At 45.2% G+C, this 15,642-nt stretch overlaps 1 protein-coding gene across 5 annotated transcripts in view; it reads left to right on the top strand.

The window, feature by feature from the left end:
- ATN1 (atrophin 1) overlaps nt 1–14,722 on the top strand; it is a 206,966-nt gene extending 192,244 nt beyond the window's left edge. For 3 of the 5 annotated variants that reach the window (XR_014966892.1, XR_014966893.1, XR_014966891.1), the window contains exons 10-11: nt 1,946–3,246; nt 12,915–14,722. Coding sequence is in view for 2 of the 5 variants with exons in the window: in XM_085619841.1 (XP_085475967.1) it covers nt 12,915–12,948 (34 nt within the window). In the remaining 3 variants the exon portion in view is untranslated. The remainder of the gene's footprint in view (nt 1–1,945; nt 3,247–12,914) is intronic. The other 2 variants (XM_085619841.1, XM_085619840.1) reach the window with 1 other exon arrangement.
- Nucleotides 14,723–15,642: the final 920 nt, after the last annotated feature.

Below are 15,642 nucleotides of genomic sequence, written 5' to 3'. Positions count from 1 at the left end.
CAGCACCTCTCTTTATTCAGAGTGCCTGCCATCAAAACCTTCTTGGAGGGACTTAAACGAGTAATTCCCCCAAGACACCCACCAGCACCAGTGTGGAACCTCAACTTGGTCCTCACCCGACTGATGGGTCCACCCTTTGAACCTCTCCACTCATGTGAGATTCAATTCTTCACCTGGAAAGTAGCTTTCCTAGTGGCAATCACTTCGTTAAGAAGAGTTAGTGAACTCCAGGCACTAACCATTCAAGAGCCATTCATACAGGTTCACGCAAACAGGGTCGTACTACGTACCAACCCCAAATTCATGCCTAAAGTAATATCGCAGTTCCACATGAATCAAACGATTGAACTGCCTGTTTTCTTTCAGAATCCACAAAATGTCGCTGAAAGAATGCTCCATACACTAGACGTCAAAAGAGCCCTCATGTACTATATAGACAGAACTAAAAGCTTTAGGAAGACAAAACAACTTTTCGTTGCCTTTTCCCCACAACACAAAGGCAACGCCATCTCCAAAGCAGGTATAGCCAGATGGATCGTTAAATGTATTCAAATTTGCTATCAAAAGGCTAAACGCACATTAACGATTCCCCCACGAGCTCACTCAACACGTAAGTTAGGGGCCTCCATGGCTTTCCTGGGAAACATTCCTTTACATGATATATGTAGAGCAGCCACATGGTCCACTATACATACATTTACCAAACACTATTGTGTAGATGTACACTCAAAACAGCAGGCAGCTGTAGGACAGGCTGTTCTCAAAACTCTTTTTCAGACCGCTGCAGCTGACCCTGGTAGCCGCCGCTAATGGGAGGTACTGCTATGTATTCTATGCACAGATATGAATTCAGCAGCCCACATGCCTCGAACTGATTATGCTAATACCAGTATGCATCTGTTCTTGGCATGTAGGGCTGCTGACATTCATATCGCCCACCCTCCTCCCCGGCGCCTGTAGCAGCTGCAGCTCTCAGAATTACTGTATAGCATGGTCATCACTTTCTGTATCTACTCCATCACTGCCACAATGGCGAAAAACAATCTGAGGATGGAGAGGATGCCCATGCGCACTGTGGTCCATGGGAGGAGTCACCTATGTCAGGATACTTCGAAGACTCTTCCAGGACAACAACGTGCAAACATCCGGACCCAACACTAGGCGGCGATCTATGCACAGATATGAATGTCAGCAGCCCTACATGCCAAGAACAGATGCATACTGGTAAGTAGCATAATCATTATGTTTTCACTAAACGCACATGAGCATCATATAATCTTCACTCTCCACTCCATACTACTTTCACCCTCTATACGGAAAGCAATCTAACAATGGAGTCGATGCCCATTCGCATTCCAACAAAGGGGCGAGTCACTATACCTTGTGACTCAAAAGACTTCTTCAAAGAATAACAAGTTCAAACATCTGAGCCCAACACTAGATGGCAGGAGTATGCAGAGCATGTGAATGGACAGTACTACACGCTACGAATCGGGGCTTACAGGGTAAGTAACATTTTCCTTTATATCACCTTTTATTATTAATTACATTGATCCCCTTATTAGGCAAACCGCTAATCACCACTGATCATTCCGAATATTCTATTCCTGTCTATATGTCATTGTAGTGTTCAAAGTTAAAGTCATACCCAGTACTTTTATTTTTACTTTTATTAAAATGTAATCTCCTAAAACCTGGTAGTAACACATATTCTCATAATTACAACTACCAGCCAGTGATCTTACTATCCCTACAATTCTTCTGTGGTCTTCTCAGCCTCTTGTGTTCTGGAGTAGAATTTAAACTGTTCCATTAGTGTATTAATTTCCTTGCTATATCTTAACCCCATTTGTTTTATAGTATGGTCAAAAACGTTCAAATTCCTGTTAGTGTCACAGTCCAACATCGGTAATAATTGAAATTCTTTTAAACCTTCTCCCCCTAGGCAATTCTTCAGAAGAGACCGCTTCCTATGTGGTGACCATTGTTCTCCTTCCAAACCCTCAACGTAGGCCGGGAAGACTTCTATTCCATAGGAGGTTTTCCCAGTTCTTGCAAACAATATGGAGGTGGAAGTATAATAGACAAGTTAGATTATATTAAACAACAAACTGAAAAAAATAATGCGGTCATCGTAGTCTACTAATGATCCTGATGTTTTGACTTAATGTCCTGAAGCATTGTGTGCTGATAACACGAGTGAAATCGTAAATTAATTTTCACCTGACTCACTTCACCTGAGTCATTTCACAGGCCCACTGGTGGCCCACAGACCTTGGACTCACTCCCATGCGAGAAATCTCAGAATTATCATAGATACAAACTGAACATGACCACCCATGTCAGCGCAGCGGTGTCGACCTGCTTCAACACACGAAGGATGCTAAAGAAAATCTTCAAGTGGCTACCAGACAACACCAGGAGAATGACTATCCCAGCCATCATCACCAGCGAACTAGACTATGGAAACAGAAGCTCACAAGAAGAATGCAGACCGTCTAAAACACAGCAGCCAGACTAGTCCTTAGCCTCCCATACCGAGCCCACACCACACCTTATGGAACTCTACTGGCTCTCAATACACAAGCGTGCACACTTTATAAACTCCTCACCTACACCTACAAAGCTCTCCATAACACTGGCCCTGGCTACCTGAACAGCCGCATTTGCTTCCACCAATCTTCCAGACACCTCTGTTCCTCCGTTCTATCACTAGCACACACACACCCAAAAGCAGAGCAGGAGGGCGCACCTTCACGTACCTAGCCCCTAAAGCCTGGAACAACCTCCCACATCACATTAGAGCCTCCACTCTTCCTGACTTTTGCAAGAAACTGAAGACCTGGCTTTTTGCGTAAGCCCCCAGGTCTGGCCTCATACACCTGCTACAGACCACCTGGATTAGCGCTTTATAAAAACACCAATAACATAACATAACAAAACACTGCCAGTTCTAGTGCTGCAATTGATAATTGTGTCAGTAAACAACCAGTTGTGTGTAATTGTGCTGCAGCAGGATGGACGTCCTACAGAGACTTGTTTGATGGTCCACAGTGCACTTGACATTGATATATAAACTTTGCACAAGCTTGGTGTCTCAATCACTATAGGCATGAGGTAGAGCATGTTTCACCACGGTTGCAAGCTGATCTCATACAAGCATTGTACACATACCAGTAACTACCAATTGGCTTTCGAGACAAAAGGATGACCACAAAGTCCGTTGAAGATTGCCCATTGTACTAGGTGAGCCTAAATATGTTGTCCTGGTCCTATAAGACAATCTAGAAAGAACACTTTATCCTTTGTTCCCATTGCCGACTTGTCACCATTGTAGCAAGGACCCATTGCTTAAAAGAAGTATGTGTTTGAGGCATGTGATCTGTAGATCACATGATTTGCATAGCCCGCCATTTAGTGTTGGGTCCGGATGTTTGCACTTTGTTTTTGTTCGAAGAAGTCTTTTCCAGTCACGAGGTAGGTGACTCCTCCTTTCGGTGATAGTGTGCATGGACATTGGCTCCATTGTTAGATTTTTTTTTTTTCTGCCATTGGGTTCGGATGTGAATTGCTGCGATCCGGTTCGGCACTGTTTTTCGAGTTCCCTTCGACGCGCAATCCACTACCCTTGATGGTATTGTTTCTCAATCGCGTTTCCCATTCTCCACGTATCATTTCAACTTAAAGATCTTCGATAGTAAAACTCGTGGAGGGCCGTTGGGCCTACCCGCGCCGGGCTCGCAATCAGTTGATGGAACGGACTCGATTCAAGCTCTGTCCCTGGTGTTGCGCTAAGTTTCCATGCACCAACCTGCACGAAGTGTGCAACCTCTGTTTATCCTCGAAACACGACGAAAAAGACTACGATGTGTGCTGATCGTTTCGACCGAAAAAGATGCTTCGAGACCATCGGGCTCGACATCACAAGATGCAAAACCAAGGTGGCTCCGTACCGGACATCTTTGGTGAAGATTCCGACCGAGAAGAAACACAAGCTCCAGGAGCCGAGGAAGAAGAACACATCTCCGTGTCCGAGGCCAACTCTGACATGGAAGAAGAGGAGCAAGTTACACCGGGTCAGCGTACCTTGAGTACAGAAACCCCTTTGCCCCAACAACACAAGACAAAAAAGGCTCCGGTCCTTCCTCTGCCTCCGGGCCAAGGTCGGCACAGAGAAAAAGTTTCGAGCTCCCCATCAGCGGGCCCAGGCGCCAAAACGCAAAGAGAAGCCTTCTGGCTCGGGATCGAGTCGACCCCATGCCAGCGTCGAACCTAAATCCTCGGCGCCGAAATCCAAGCATGTCCTTATCCACGTTCCATCTTTGTGGAAGACTAAATCTTCGGTACCGAAGAGTTCGGAGCTGAAACTTACGACTCTGAAAACGACAAATAAAGATAAAAAGACTCCGCCAAAAGAGACTCGGTCCGATGTCCCACCTTCGGATCCGAAACAGAAAGAATTGGTTATTAACCCAGATACTGGACATATTCATGCCAAACTTCCTGAAAAAAGGAAACTGGGCCAACAGTATGAGTACCAAATGACCCTGAAGGAAAGTAATGTGGGTTCTAACCCTTCACCTTATGTTTCACCTCCTTCACCACAGGATGAAGGGGATGGGATGAGGATAGGCCAAAAGATGTTGATCCTTGGGAGGATTTTGACACTGACCCACACACGGATAATGACCCTGACTTACACCGTCCATGCCATCACCACCTGACGATAATATAGGCTACATTGAGCTTTTTATCAGGGCTGCTCATTACCATGGGGTGGAACTATATAAGGAGGCTTTAGAGGAGGACTTCTTGTTTGAGACCCTAAGTTCCTCTCAAAAAACTACACATACACTGCCAATGCTTAAGGAGGTTTTCAAAGATCCTGTAAGGGCAAGAATCATCACGCCCAGGGTTGAAAAGAAATATAAACCAGCACCTACTGACCCTGCCAACTTCAAGGGTCAGCTGCCCTTAGACTCTCTTGTGGTTTCTAATGTTTGCAAGAGAGCTAACTCACAGACCACAGGTGAGGCCCCTCTTCCTGATAAGGAGTCCAAGTTAATTGATGCTTCTGGCAAAAGGGTAGCCTCACAAGCAGCTAATCACTGGCACATTGCAAATGCTCAGGCTTTGTTAGCCAGATATGATAGGGCTCATTACGATGAGTTACAAAAACGTATGCAATTTCTACCCGATGAGCATAAATCTAAAGCAAAGGATCTTATCCAGGAGGGCAAACTTATCACCAGTACCTCCATCAAGTGCGCCCTAGACGCAGCAGACACAGCAGCGCGTGCAGTAAACACTAGCGTACTGATACGCCGACATGCATGGTTGAGAATTTCAGGGTTCAAACCTGAGGTACAGGCCTCCATTTTCAACCAGCCATTTGACAAGGAACACCTCTTTGGTCCAGCAGTTGACACATAGCTGGAAAAGATGAAGACACTGAGGTTGCAAAGTCCATGGGGGCTCTGCAGTTACCTGCCAATAGGGGTTCCTTTCAGCACTCCTTTTACAGGGGTGGCGCCAAAAATATTTCCACAGAAAATCCCTCCTCCTCTTACAAGGGCAACAACGAATTGCCCTCATCAAGAGGCTATTTCAGAGGAGGTTTTAGAGGAAACAATGGTAAGGGAAGAGGCAGAGGCAACTCCACATGCACTTCCCCCGCAAACAACAAGCAGTGACTTCCTTCCGCTACCCCCGATCATTCCACTTCTGTCGGGGGACGTCTCTCCCAATTTCTCCCTGTCTAGAACACAATCACCTCAGACAAATGGGTTTTACAAATCATCGAGTATGATTACTGCCTTGAACTTACAGACACTCCCCCAAACATTCCTCCAAAATTTCGCACAATGTCGCAGGAATATCTTACCCTTCTAAAGCAAGAAGTTCTCTCTCTCTTAGAGAAAGGAACTATAGAACAAGTCCCATTAAAATATCAAGGGGCTGTGGTATACTCCCTGTACTTCTTAATTCCTGAGAAGGACGGCTCTCTCAGGCTTATACTAGACCTCAGAGAACTAAATCTTTAAATTCAGTTGGACCACTTTCACATGGTCACACTCCAGCAAGTGCTCCTGCAACAAGGTGACTTTCTGTCCACCTTGGACTTAAAGGACTCCTATTTCCTTATCCCAATACACCCTGCTCACCGCAAGTACCTCAGGTTCGTAGTAGCAGGCCAGCACTATCAGTTCAAGGTGTTCCCATTCAGAGTAATTACCGCACCCAGAGTTTTCACCAAGTGCCTGGCAGTAGTCACAGCTCATCTACGAAGACAACACATTCATTGTCTTCCCATATTTGGACGACTGGCTCATACAAGACAGATCGCAAAAAAGGTGTTAGTGTCAAACTCACAAACAGTGCAATTGCTCCACAATCTTGGATTCACAGTAATTATGTCCAAATCCATCTACATCCATCCAACACACAGACGTATCTGGGAGCCACAATAGATATACAAAAAGCTTTGGCCTACCCCAATCCGGCCAGAATCCTCAACATGCAAACCTTACTCCGTCAGTTTCAGCCTCAACACTCATTGTCAGCTCCAGTGTTTATGCAGTCTTGCAGCGTGAATCTTTCTGGATTCACTATGCTGTGCATTATTTCGCCATCTAGTGGTTGGGTCCGGGATTGTAGTATTTCTTCTCTCTCTCTTTTTTTTTTTTTCCCCCCGTGGCCCAGGTGGGCATCAACATACCACCATTTGGTGTCCTTTCTGACGTTGACGCGCTTCCTCCGGATGTTCCCACCTTTGGTCACCACCTTCAGATTCTTTTTTCCGCTGTTGGGTCTGGATCGTTACCGAAGAGTTCCAGAGCTTTTTGGAGAAAGAATCGACGAAAGAGAAGCAAATCGACGAAAATCAAACTTTTTAGCACACCCGACTACAGGTCAGTTAACCGGGACGACGAGGGAGAAGATTTTCTACCAAGATCTCGAAGTTCAATGGAGAATGCGCTCGCAGGGGGCTCCCTCAGCACCGGAATGGACAAAACACCTTTCAAGTTTTGCAGCAATTGTCACCACAATTACGCCCAGAAGGACCAGCATTCAGTCTGCAACCTCTGCCTGCCTCTCGACCACAACAGCGAGGACTTCAACGCTTGCTCGGTGTTTACACCCAAGACCCTCAGAGTAAGGGAGAGGCAGAGAAGGGTGCCACCTCCATCGCGCCAAGACTTGGGCCTCTCCAGTGGAGAGGAGGACAACCTCGCCAAAGGACCGGAGGACTGCACGGTTGCCGAGGTCCAAAAGACAAAGTCTAAGGAGGTAAGGGAGTCATCGACCCCCAGACACCCGAGCGACAATCGAAAGGGTGAAGCAAAGTCCTCGAAGGGCACATTGCCACCGAAACACCTGGCGAAAGCACCCAAGGACAAACAGCTCAGCGGATCCTTCGAAAAGGACTCCCAGACGGCGAAAGCCCACGAAAAATCTAGGTTGTCGAAGGATGCCCTCGAAAAGGACACCTCGGTGCCGAGAAAAGAAGGGCTAACAGCTACTTCGACGTCAACGACCTCGAAGCGAAGCGCACAAACTCTCAACGCCGAACAGGCCGCCAAGGTGGAAAGGAAGAAGAGGAGGCCGAAATGGCCAGCATCCTGCAGCGAAGAAAGGACTTTGACGAAAGGATGAGCCAGTACACGGTCCCGCCGAAGCCCGCGCTCGAAGGCGAAAGAGACGACAAGGACGCCGTACCACCAAAAATGCCTGAACCGGTCGAGGAACGGCAGGAAGAAGCCCTGTATTATTTCGGGGGCGAAGACGATGAGGATCAGCAGACCTTGCGGGTCTCGATGTCCTCGGAGGCACATGACTTAGAGTGGCATGACCTCGACGCCGAATTGCCGAAAGAAGGAGTATACTTATACCCTTCGAGGCCTTCACCCCCAGACGACATGGGGATCTACAATATGGTCGTCCAAAAGGCTGCACAGACATATAGGGTGAAACTGGAGGAAGAGAAGCCCAAGGCATGTTTCCTCCTGGAAACTCTGCTGCCTCAACAGACTAGGAGCCAGTTCCTGCCCATGCTCCCTAGTGTGCTGGACATGGGAAGGGATGCTTTTAAAGAACCAGCAGTATGCAAAGCAGTGTCTCCTAGAACAGAGAAAAAGTATAAACATTCCTCAAAGGACCCTGCATACATCCAGGGGTCAGTGCCAGACGATTCCATAATTACAGCAACGGCTAGGAAAAGGGCCAATGTACCCACAAATGCCGGACTACCTCCAGACAAAGAGAGTAGAAGGATGGACCTCGTGGGGAGAAAAGTGGAGCTGAGTGCGACAATTCAATGGCGCATCACAAACTCCAACGCCCTGATCAACAGGCATGCGTACCAGCACTGGGAGGAAGTGGGGCAACTCCTAAAGCATCTACCAGACCAGTACCAACAAAGGGCAGCTCACCTGGTAGAAGAGGGCAAAAACATTGTGAATACATGTTTGAAATCGGCCTTGGATGCTGCGGACACGTCCAGCAGACAAATGATGTTCGGAGTGACCGAGAGAAGACGCGCATGGCCTAGAATTTCAGGCTTCAAGCTAGAGGTGCAGAACAACCTCCTTAACACACCTTTTAACAGAGAGCAACTGTTTTGCACACCAGTTGACAAGTTAACCCAGCTCAAAAAGGGCAATGAGACAGCAAGGTCAATGGGAGCGCTGCAGTTCAGTGAGTTGAGAAGGGGTACACCCGCGAGAAGGCCAGGTGGTAGGGGAGGCAGCGTGCCTACTACATCGCACTAGACGTTCCAACAAAGCTATCAAGGGAACAACCAAGGCCAGCAGCAACAGAACTGGCAGTACGAGCCCTGGCGACAGTCCTTTCGAGGGCGCTCAAACGGTCGAGGTAAGGCACAGAGAGGAGGGCATCAGCCTACCCCGAAGTGACTTCGCCATAAAACAAAAATCCACCCTAGCAACACCTCGGGTGGGCAGAAGGACATAGAGAACAACAAAAACTTAACGTTTCTCAACAAACAATACCTCGAACACACAACACCAGTAGGAGGCAGAATAAGAGACTTCCTCCAGGAGATGGAGGAAAATCACAACAGACAGATGCATACTAAACATCATACAACACGGATACTGTATAGAGCTAGAAAAACAGCCTCCAAACAGGGAACCAAGAAACAAGGCACACTCAGCAAAGGAACTTTAACTCTTGAGACTAGAAGCGCAGGAACTGCTCAGCAAAGAGGTGATAGAGGTAGTACCGCACAACCAAAGGAACAAGGGCAATGCACTATGGATGAATTGGTCAGGGGTATTTGCCTACGCTTTTCCGCCTCTCCCACGTATTGCATTAGTAGTTCGGAAGCTCAGATAAGCGTCCCTGACACTAATCCTAGTTGCTCCTGAATGGACCCGGCAACCCTAGTTCACAACCCTATTGGGGCTCTCTGTAGTTCCTCACCAAAAACTACATCTTACTCCCAATCTTCTCACTCCGAGCAATGGAGAGATAAGACATCCAGATCCCAGTCATCTCAATCTTGCGATCTGGCACCTGAAATCTTAGAGTTTGGCTACCTTAATCTCCCGCCAGACTGAATGAACGTCATTAAACAGGCTAGACGTCCTACCACAAGAGCATGCTATGCAGCAAAGTGGAAGCGATTTGTAATATAATGCAATAACAATCAAATTCATCCGCTGGACGCTTCAGTTCAAAACATAATTTGCTATTTATTACATCTGCAGTGTTCCAATTTAGCGTACTCTTCCATACGCTTACATCTTGCTGCAATAGCTGCATACCTACACAACAGACATCTGTCTCTCTTTAGAGTGCCTGTCATTAAAGCATTTATGGAGGGACTTAAAAGAATCATTCCTCCAATACTTCCACCTGCTCCAGTGTGGAATCTTAACATTGTCCTTACAAGACTGATGGGTCCACCCTTTGAGCCATTGCATAGATGTGAACTGCAATTTCTCACTTGGAAGGTAGCTTTCCTCATAGCTATCACATCACTAAGGAGAGTAAGTGAGCTTCAGGAACTAACCATTGAAGAACGATTTTTACAAGTACACCAAAACAAAGTGGTTCTTCGGACTAACCCCAAATTCCTACCAAAGGTCATTTCTGCCTTTCATATCAACCAATCTGTTGAGTTGCCTGTGTTCTTCCCTCAACTGGATTCTGTGGCAGAACGTGCTTTACACTCTTTAGATTGTGAAAAGAGCATTACTTTACTATGTAGAAAGGATTAAACCTTTCCGCAAGACAAAACGACTGTTTGTAGCTTTTGCGCCACCACATAAAGGCAATGCCATATCAAAATCGGGTATTGCATGGTGGATATTCAAGTGCATTCAGACATGCTATGCAAAAGCAAAACAAACACTAACAATTCCCGCTAGAGCGCACTCCACATGCAAACTAGGGGCTTCTATGGCATTCTTAGGGAATATACCCATAGATGACATCTGAAAAACTGCAACATGGTCGACACCTCACATATTCACAAAACACTATTGTGTAGATGTGTTAGCAAGACAGCAAGCTAGTGTGGGCCAAGCAGTTGTACGTACACTATTTCAGACGACTGCAACAGCTACAGGTTAGCCACCGCGTTGGGAGATAACTGCTGAATAATCTATGCAAAGCATGTGATCTACAGCTCACATGCCTCAAACGGAAAATGCTACTTACCCAGTATGCATTTGTTCTTGGCATGTAGAGCTGTAGAGTCACATGCGCCCAACCGCCTCCCTGGGTACCTATACCTGTTGCAGTAATTTCTTACTTAGATACGTACACATGGACATCTCTTACTACTCCTACTAACTCCATTATCACCCTCTGCGGCAAACAATCTAAGAATGGAGCCGATGTCCATGTGCACTATCACCGAAAGGAGCAGTCACCTACCCCGTAACTGGAAAAGTCTTCTTCGAACAAAAGCAAAGTGCAAACATCCGGACCCAACACTAGATGGCGGGCTATGCAAAGCATGTGACTCTACAGCTCTACATGCCAAGAACAGATGCATACTGGGTAAGTAGCATTTTCCTTATTCAACAGAAAGAAAAAAGTCAACAGGAACAGGTGTGGCACCACAAAGTCACAAAACTCTTTTCTAATTGACTCACTTTCATGCACTCCATATTCTGCCCTATCACTTGACCTACACTAACCACACTTTTGTCAGCCCCCACATACCAATTTTCAGCCACATATACTCAACTCCAACACATTCCAAAGCAAACAGTACAGGCTCTGGCCCTTTCACTAAAGTAGACACAAGGCCCTGCTCAGAAGCCAACCCAGCACCACTCTCGTACCCCTGATAAGCCTTCTTCACACAGGCATGTTCCATCAATTGCTTGAAGACGTTCAATCACATCACCATCCACACTGAAGGAACTACACTGCATCCCCCTCCAAGCTTGTATCCTCTTTGCATCCTACAAATTAGAATGCTACTCTAGATACTATTTCCAAAGCCTTGCGCTCATTGTATAAACTATTTGACGATCGGGCACACTGCTTCAATATGAGCCACATGACTAGACGTACGTCTAGTGAGTTTCCTCATTGAGGCTAATGGTTGACTCCTTTGATCCTGTATGCCTTGCAGGACAGAAAAGAGGATTCTGTGCTACAAGTTCTATTTAATAGGTAGGCATACATAGTACAATACACCAATTGCTTATGGATCTGTAAAATGTATCTGCTTGTGCCAGTAAGCCACTTACTTAGGTTAAGTGGCAAAACATTTGACCTTTCGGTCCAACTTAGCGTTATTTTGAAATAGCTAAAAAGAAATGTGAGTAAATTGTCCTAAAGCTCAGGTAGTACAAAGAATAATTCCTTAAGCATGTTATTCAAATCAAAAGGTTAGTAATTTTTTATACATTTTAACCTAGGATGCTTACAGATTCTACCAAAAGAAGCAGCTGATTGGTAGATATCATAGGTGCCCTTGTGTAAACATTATCTACAGCATGTGATTCTTCTTGTTTACATATATGTTCTGCATTGATGAAGTATAAGCAAAAAGGTATTTGCAGCCACTGTTTCTAAAATATGAAGTGCAGATAACACATGGTTGTGTAATTGAACAGAAATAGGCTATAACCAGAAAACTTACAATGAATCCCTTTTAAATTTATGAATATAGTGTCTGATTAAATATGTCTGTACTCTGAAAGACCAATAGTAAATACATTTTGCTCTCGCATTATTATTTAATCTGTTTTTTGGTGATTGATATTTTGTACTCAATATTTTTCTCAGGATGCGTTAAACATATAGTTATAATGACAAAAGGTGCTACCACGGTTTCTTCAAAGTTACTGGAGCTATGATTTGAAGTGCAGTCATTGGCCTTTTCAGATTATAGCAGCCCAGTATGAGGTGTCTACTTTTAAATAGCACCATTCCTTCTGTGAAATATGAGTTACCCTTCTGTTCTATTTCTTGCTGCTTCTCACACTCCCATTCCATTATAAATCTTCAGGTAGGAAGTTAAGACTCCATTGAAGTTCAATCATTGCTCACCTGCAAATACGACTATTGTCTGTATGTATACACACGTTTTTTTACTCTTTCATTCACTAACACACACACACACACACACACAAGTTCACTGTAGCTACAGACAATAAACAATATACAGAATTAATCTTTATAGTCACCATGCAAGTTTTTTACCAGAAAAATCTCCGATCATTTTGCTTAGTTGGTGCTTGTTTGGTGTGCAAGCTTTTTTCTCTTTTCCTTCAGCTGGTTTATCTTAGACTTTGCTCTCATTTCCCACTCCTCCTTACTCAGGCCCCATTTTTAAATAATCTCTGGCTCTCTAACTGGCCTCTTTTTGTTCTCCATCTTTGCTTCTTCTTCTCTTGCTTAAATTCTCGCTTTCTTTTCTTTTGCAGTCACCTGAAGAAGGAGAGTGATAAACCATTGTAAGAAGAACACAATTTGAAGAGGAAAATTAGCTCACTGGGTCCAGCATCTCACTGAGGGCAGATCAGAAAGGACACCGACTGAGTGAATGAACATTCCTGCACTCACGTTGAGCGGCAGCAGGGAGATCAGCGCAACTGAATGGGTGTTCAGATGTGGGTGGAGCATCACCTCATCCATGCAGAATTAGGTGATGAGGAAAGAACAGCTGTACCGTGGCCAGAGTTTCTGAGTCTTTGGGTCCTTCTCTTCCGGTCGTAGTGCCCATTCCACTGTGGATTGTATCTTTCTCCTGTCCAATTCCTAAATGTTGCAGTTAGTTGTGTGATGATATAACCGTGCTTGATGAAGACTTGCAGCCTCCACACAAAACATGTCCCTCTCTATACTTGCATATGTCCTTTAAAAACAAAAGAACACTACATATGGAGGGGCATCTTTTATTATTACTCTTTCTATATACATATAAATATGAGATGGTAAGGCGGTGCTTCTCAGTGGCACATCAGTATTTCTGTCAAGCAGTTGAAAAGGAGGGAGTTAAGGAGGAGGCCCATGGCTACTTCCTCATGATTCCTGGCGTATGTCTTGGAGTGTGATCATTGAGGTGGGACAAGAGACAGGGTTAGCACTTAACTTCCATTCAAAGTGGAAGTCTAAAAAAACTATGGAAAAACAAGCTTGATGGTGGGACATAGCTGTAGAGCAGATGTCTACTTCTGGCGCAAATGGACATTTACAAAACTGACTTGCCATCAACGAAGGCTTGCAGAAAGCTTACGTAACCTACGTTATTAGCAGGCTCTGTGCTGTGATCTGAATTTCCTGGCACAATAAGGAAAGTTACTGTTGGTATAGCTCGATAGAGGTCAATCTGCAGTTTGGCCATTCATCTTCTTGTTGTCCTTTGGTTGATAGTGATGAAGGAAGAAAGGTGCATCTGTATCTTGACTCTTACCTGACTATCTGTTTTTTCTGATAATGTTTTTGCCAACCTGAAGGAGCAACTACCCTTACTGCCAACCAAGGAATGAACTGGCACAAGCTCTTATACTGTGCTGAAGAAGCGGTTACTCTTGTGGTGTTAGAAGAAGCATCATAATACAAGCTTCTTTCTCCAAACCAAGGACATTACTGCTGAGCTGAAAGAACATCCACCTGTTCTGTGTTTGGAGAATTCTATTACAAAACAGGAACACTTGCAGTCCGCTGCAAGAGAATAATCTCTGGACTTCTACCCATAAATTCTGACTCTGCTGAAAAAGTAGCGCCTCACACTACATTGGCGGGGAGTCCCGCTGCACTCTACACTGACAAGCTGTGCTGTGTAAATGAAGCAGCTCACTGCCTGTGGTACCAGGTGGTAATTCGTAATCCATTCCTCAGACTACTTGCCAAGAAATCGAGCACTGAACTGTAAGAGCAGCACGATGTTCTGTGCGAAGAGGACAATCTTGCTACATTCTTCAAACCACTGCCCAAGTACTAGAATGCTTAGGTGAGCGTGGTAGCTGCCTTGCGAGGAGAGAGTCCTGTTTACCTTCATGGTGTCAGGAAAGACTATCACAGAGCAGAGGTACCTCTCCCTGGACTTTGGTAGTGGAATCCTTAGACTCTGGCCTGGGCAGTCCTGCCATGTCTTCTCCATGCGGTTCCCCGGTGGCACTTGCAAGTTGTTTTTTGTTCCTTCCCTGTTCACAGCCTCACCTACAACTTTCCTCCTTACTACCCCCGTTCTTCATCTCCTAAGCTGTTAAAATAAATAAACTGGCCATTCTGACTGTTTTGACGTCAGCCAGGTACTTGGGGCTTGGGAGGTGGTTAAGGGTAATGGAAACAGGTGAATCTACTGGAACCTTGTTGTGAGTGCTTTACCAATGCCTATGCAGTCATGCGGGAGGGTGGGTGGGTGTGATGGCAGGAATAGCAGTGCATTACCGAGGTATAGCACAGATTCCACAAATGTAGAAGCAGCAGCTGATACAAGGTAAGATCTGTCCTACAAAGAATAATTTCTGCTCTTTTGAAGGGTTCTCTGCACTGACAGGTAGAAATGTGGTGCGTAACAAGCCACTGCTGTCTGTTACCTCTCCTCTCCATATGGGCTTTGGGTGGGGGTAGGGTATCCCTAAAAAAGCAATTCTTACAGGGACCTTAATTTTGTCTCTGTGCATATAGCTTCAGTATCAAAGAAGTGGTCCCCAGCATCAAAATGTCATTGCTGTTGATGAGAGCTTGTATAACCACATAGCTTTTACCTGCTTTAACTCTTCCTGTCCCCCCTTGGAAGTGAGAACCTCATAACAAAATACCCCAAACCCTGCCATTCCTTGTAAAATGAGAGCTTATGAAGAAAGAATCTTTCTTTATGTAGTCAGACATATTTTACCCTACTCTGAAATCTCCCTTTTGAGTACAGAATTGACCTCCAGATGTTTCCCGAAAAGACCAGCCATGTGGGTATCAATTTGGGGTTATTTCTGTAATCGGGTCCGCTTCTGAAGTGGACAGTAACTTCACAGTGCTTCTTTACACGGCCTTCAGATTTCTTTTTCTGTCTTTGCTTTTGGTTAAAGAATCAAGAAACTCCAAGAATTGAGAATGAAAAACTATGGAATATCCTGTGGACTTAACTCTGTGCCAAAGATGACAGTTGTCTCAAAAACAGTCTTCACGATCGATGTCAATTCGTATTGA

The sequence above is a fragment of the Triturus cristatus genome, chromosome 7, assembly GCF_964204655.1.
Source record: "Triturus cristatus chromosome 7, aTriCri1.1, whole genome shotgun sequence".
NCBI lineage: Eukaryota > Metazoa > Chordata > Amphibia > Caudata > Salamandridae > Triturus > Triturus cristatus.
This window is presented reverse-complemented; position numbering and strand designations above follow the sequence as displayed.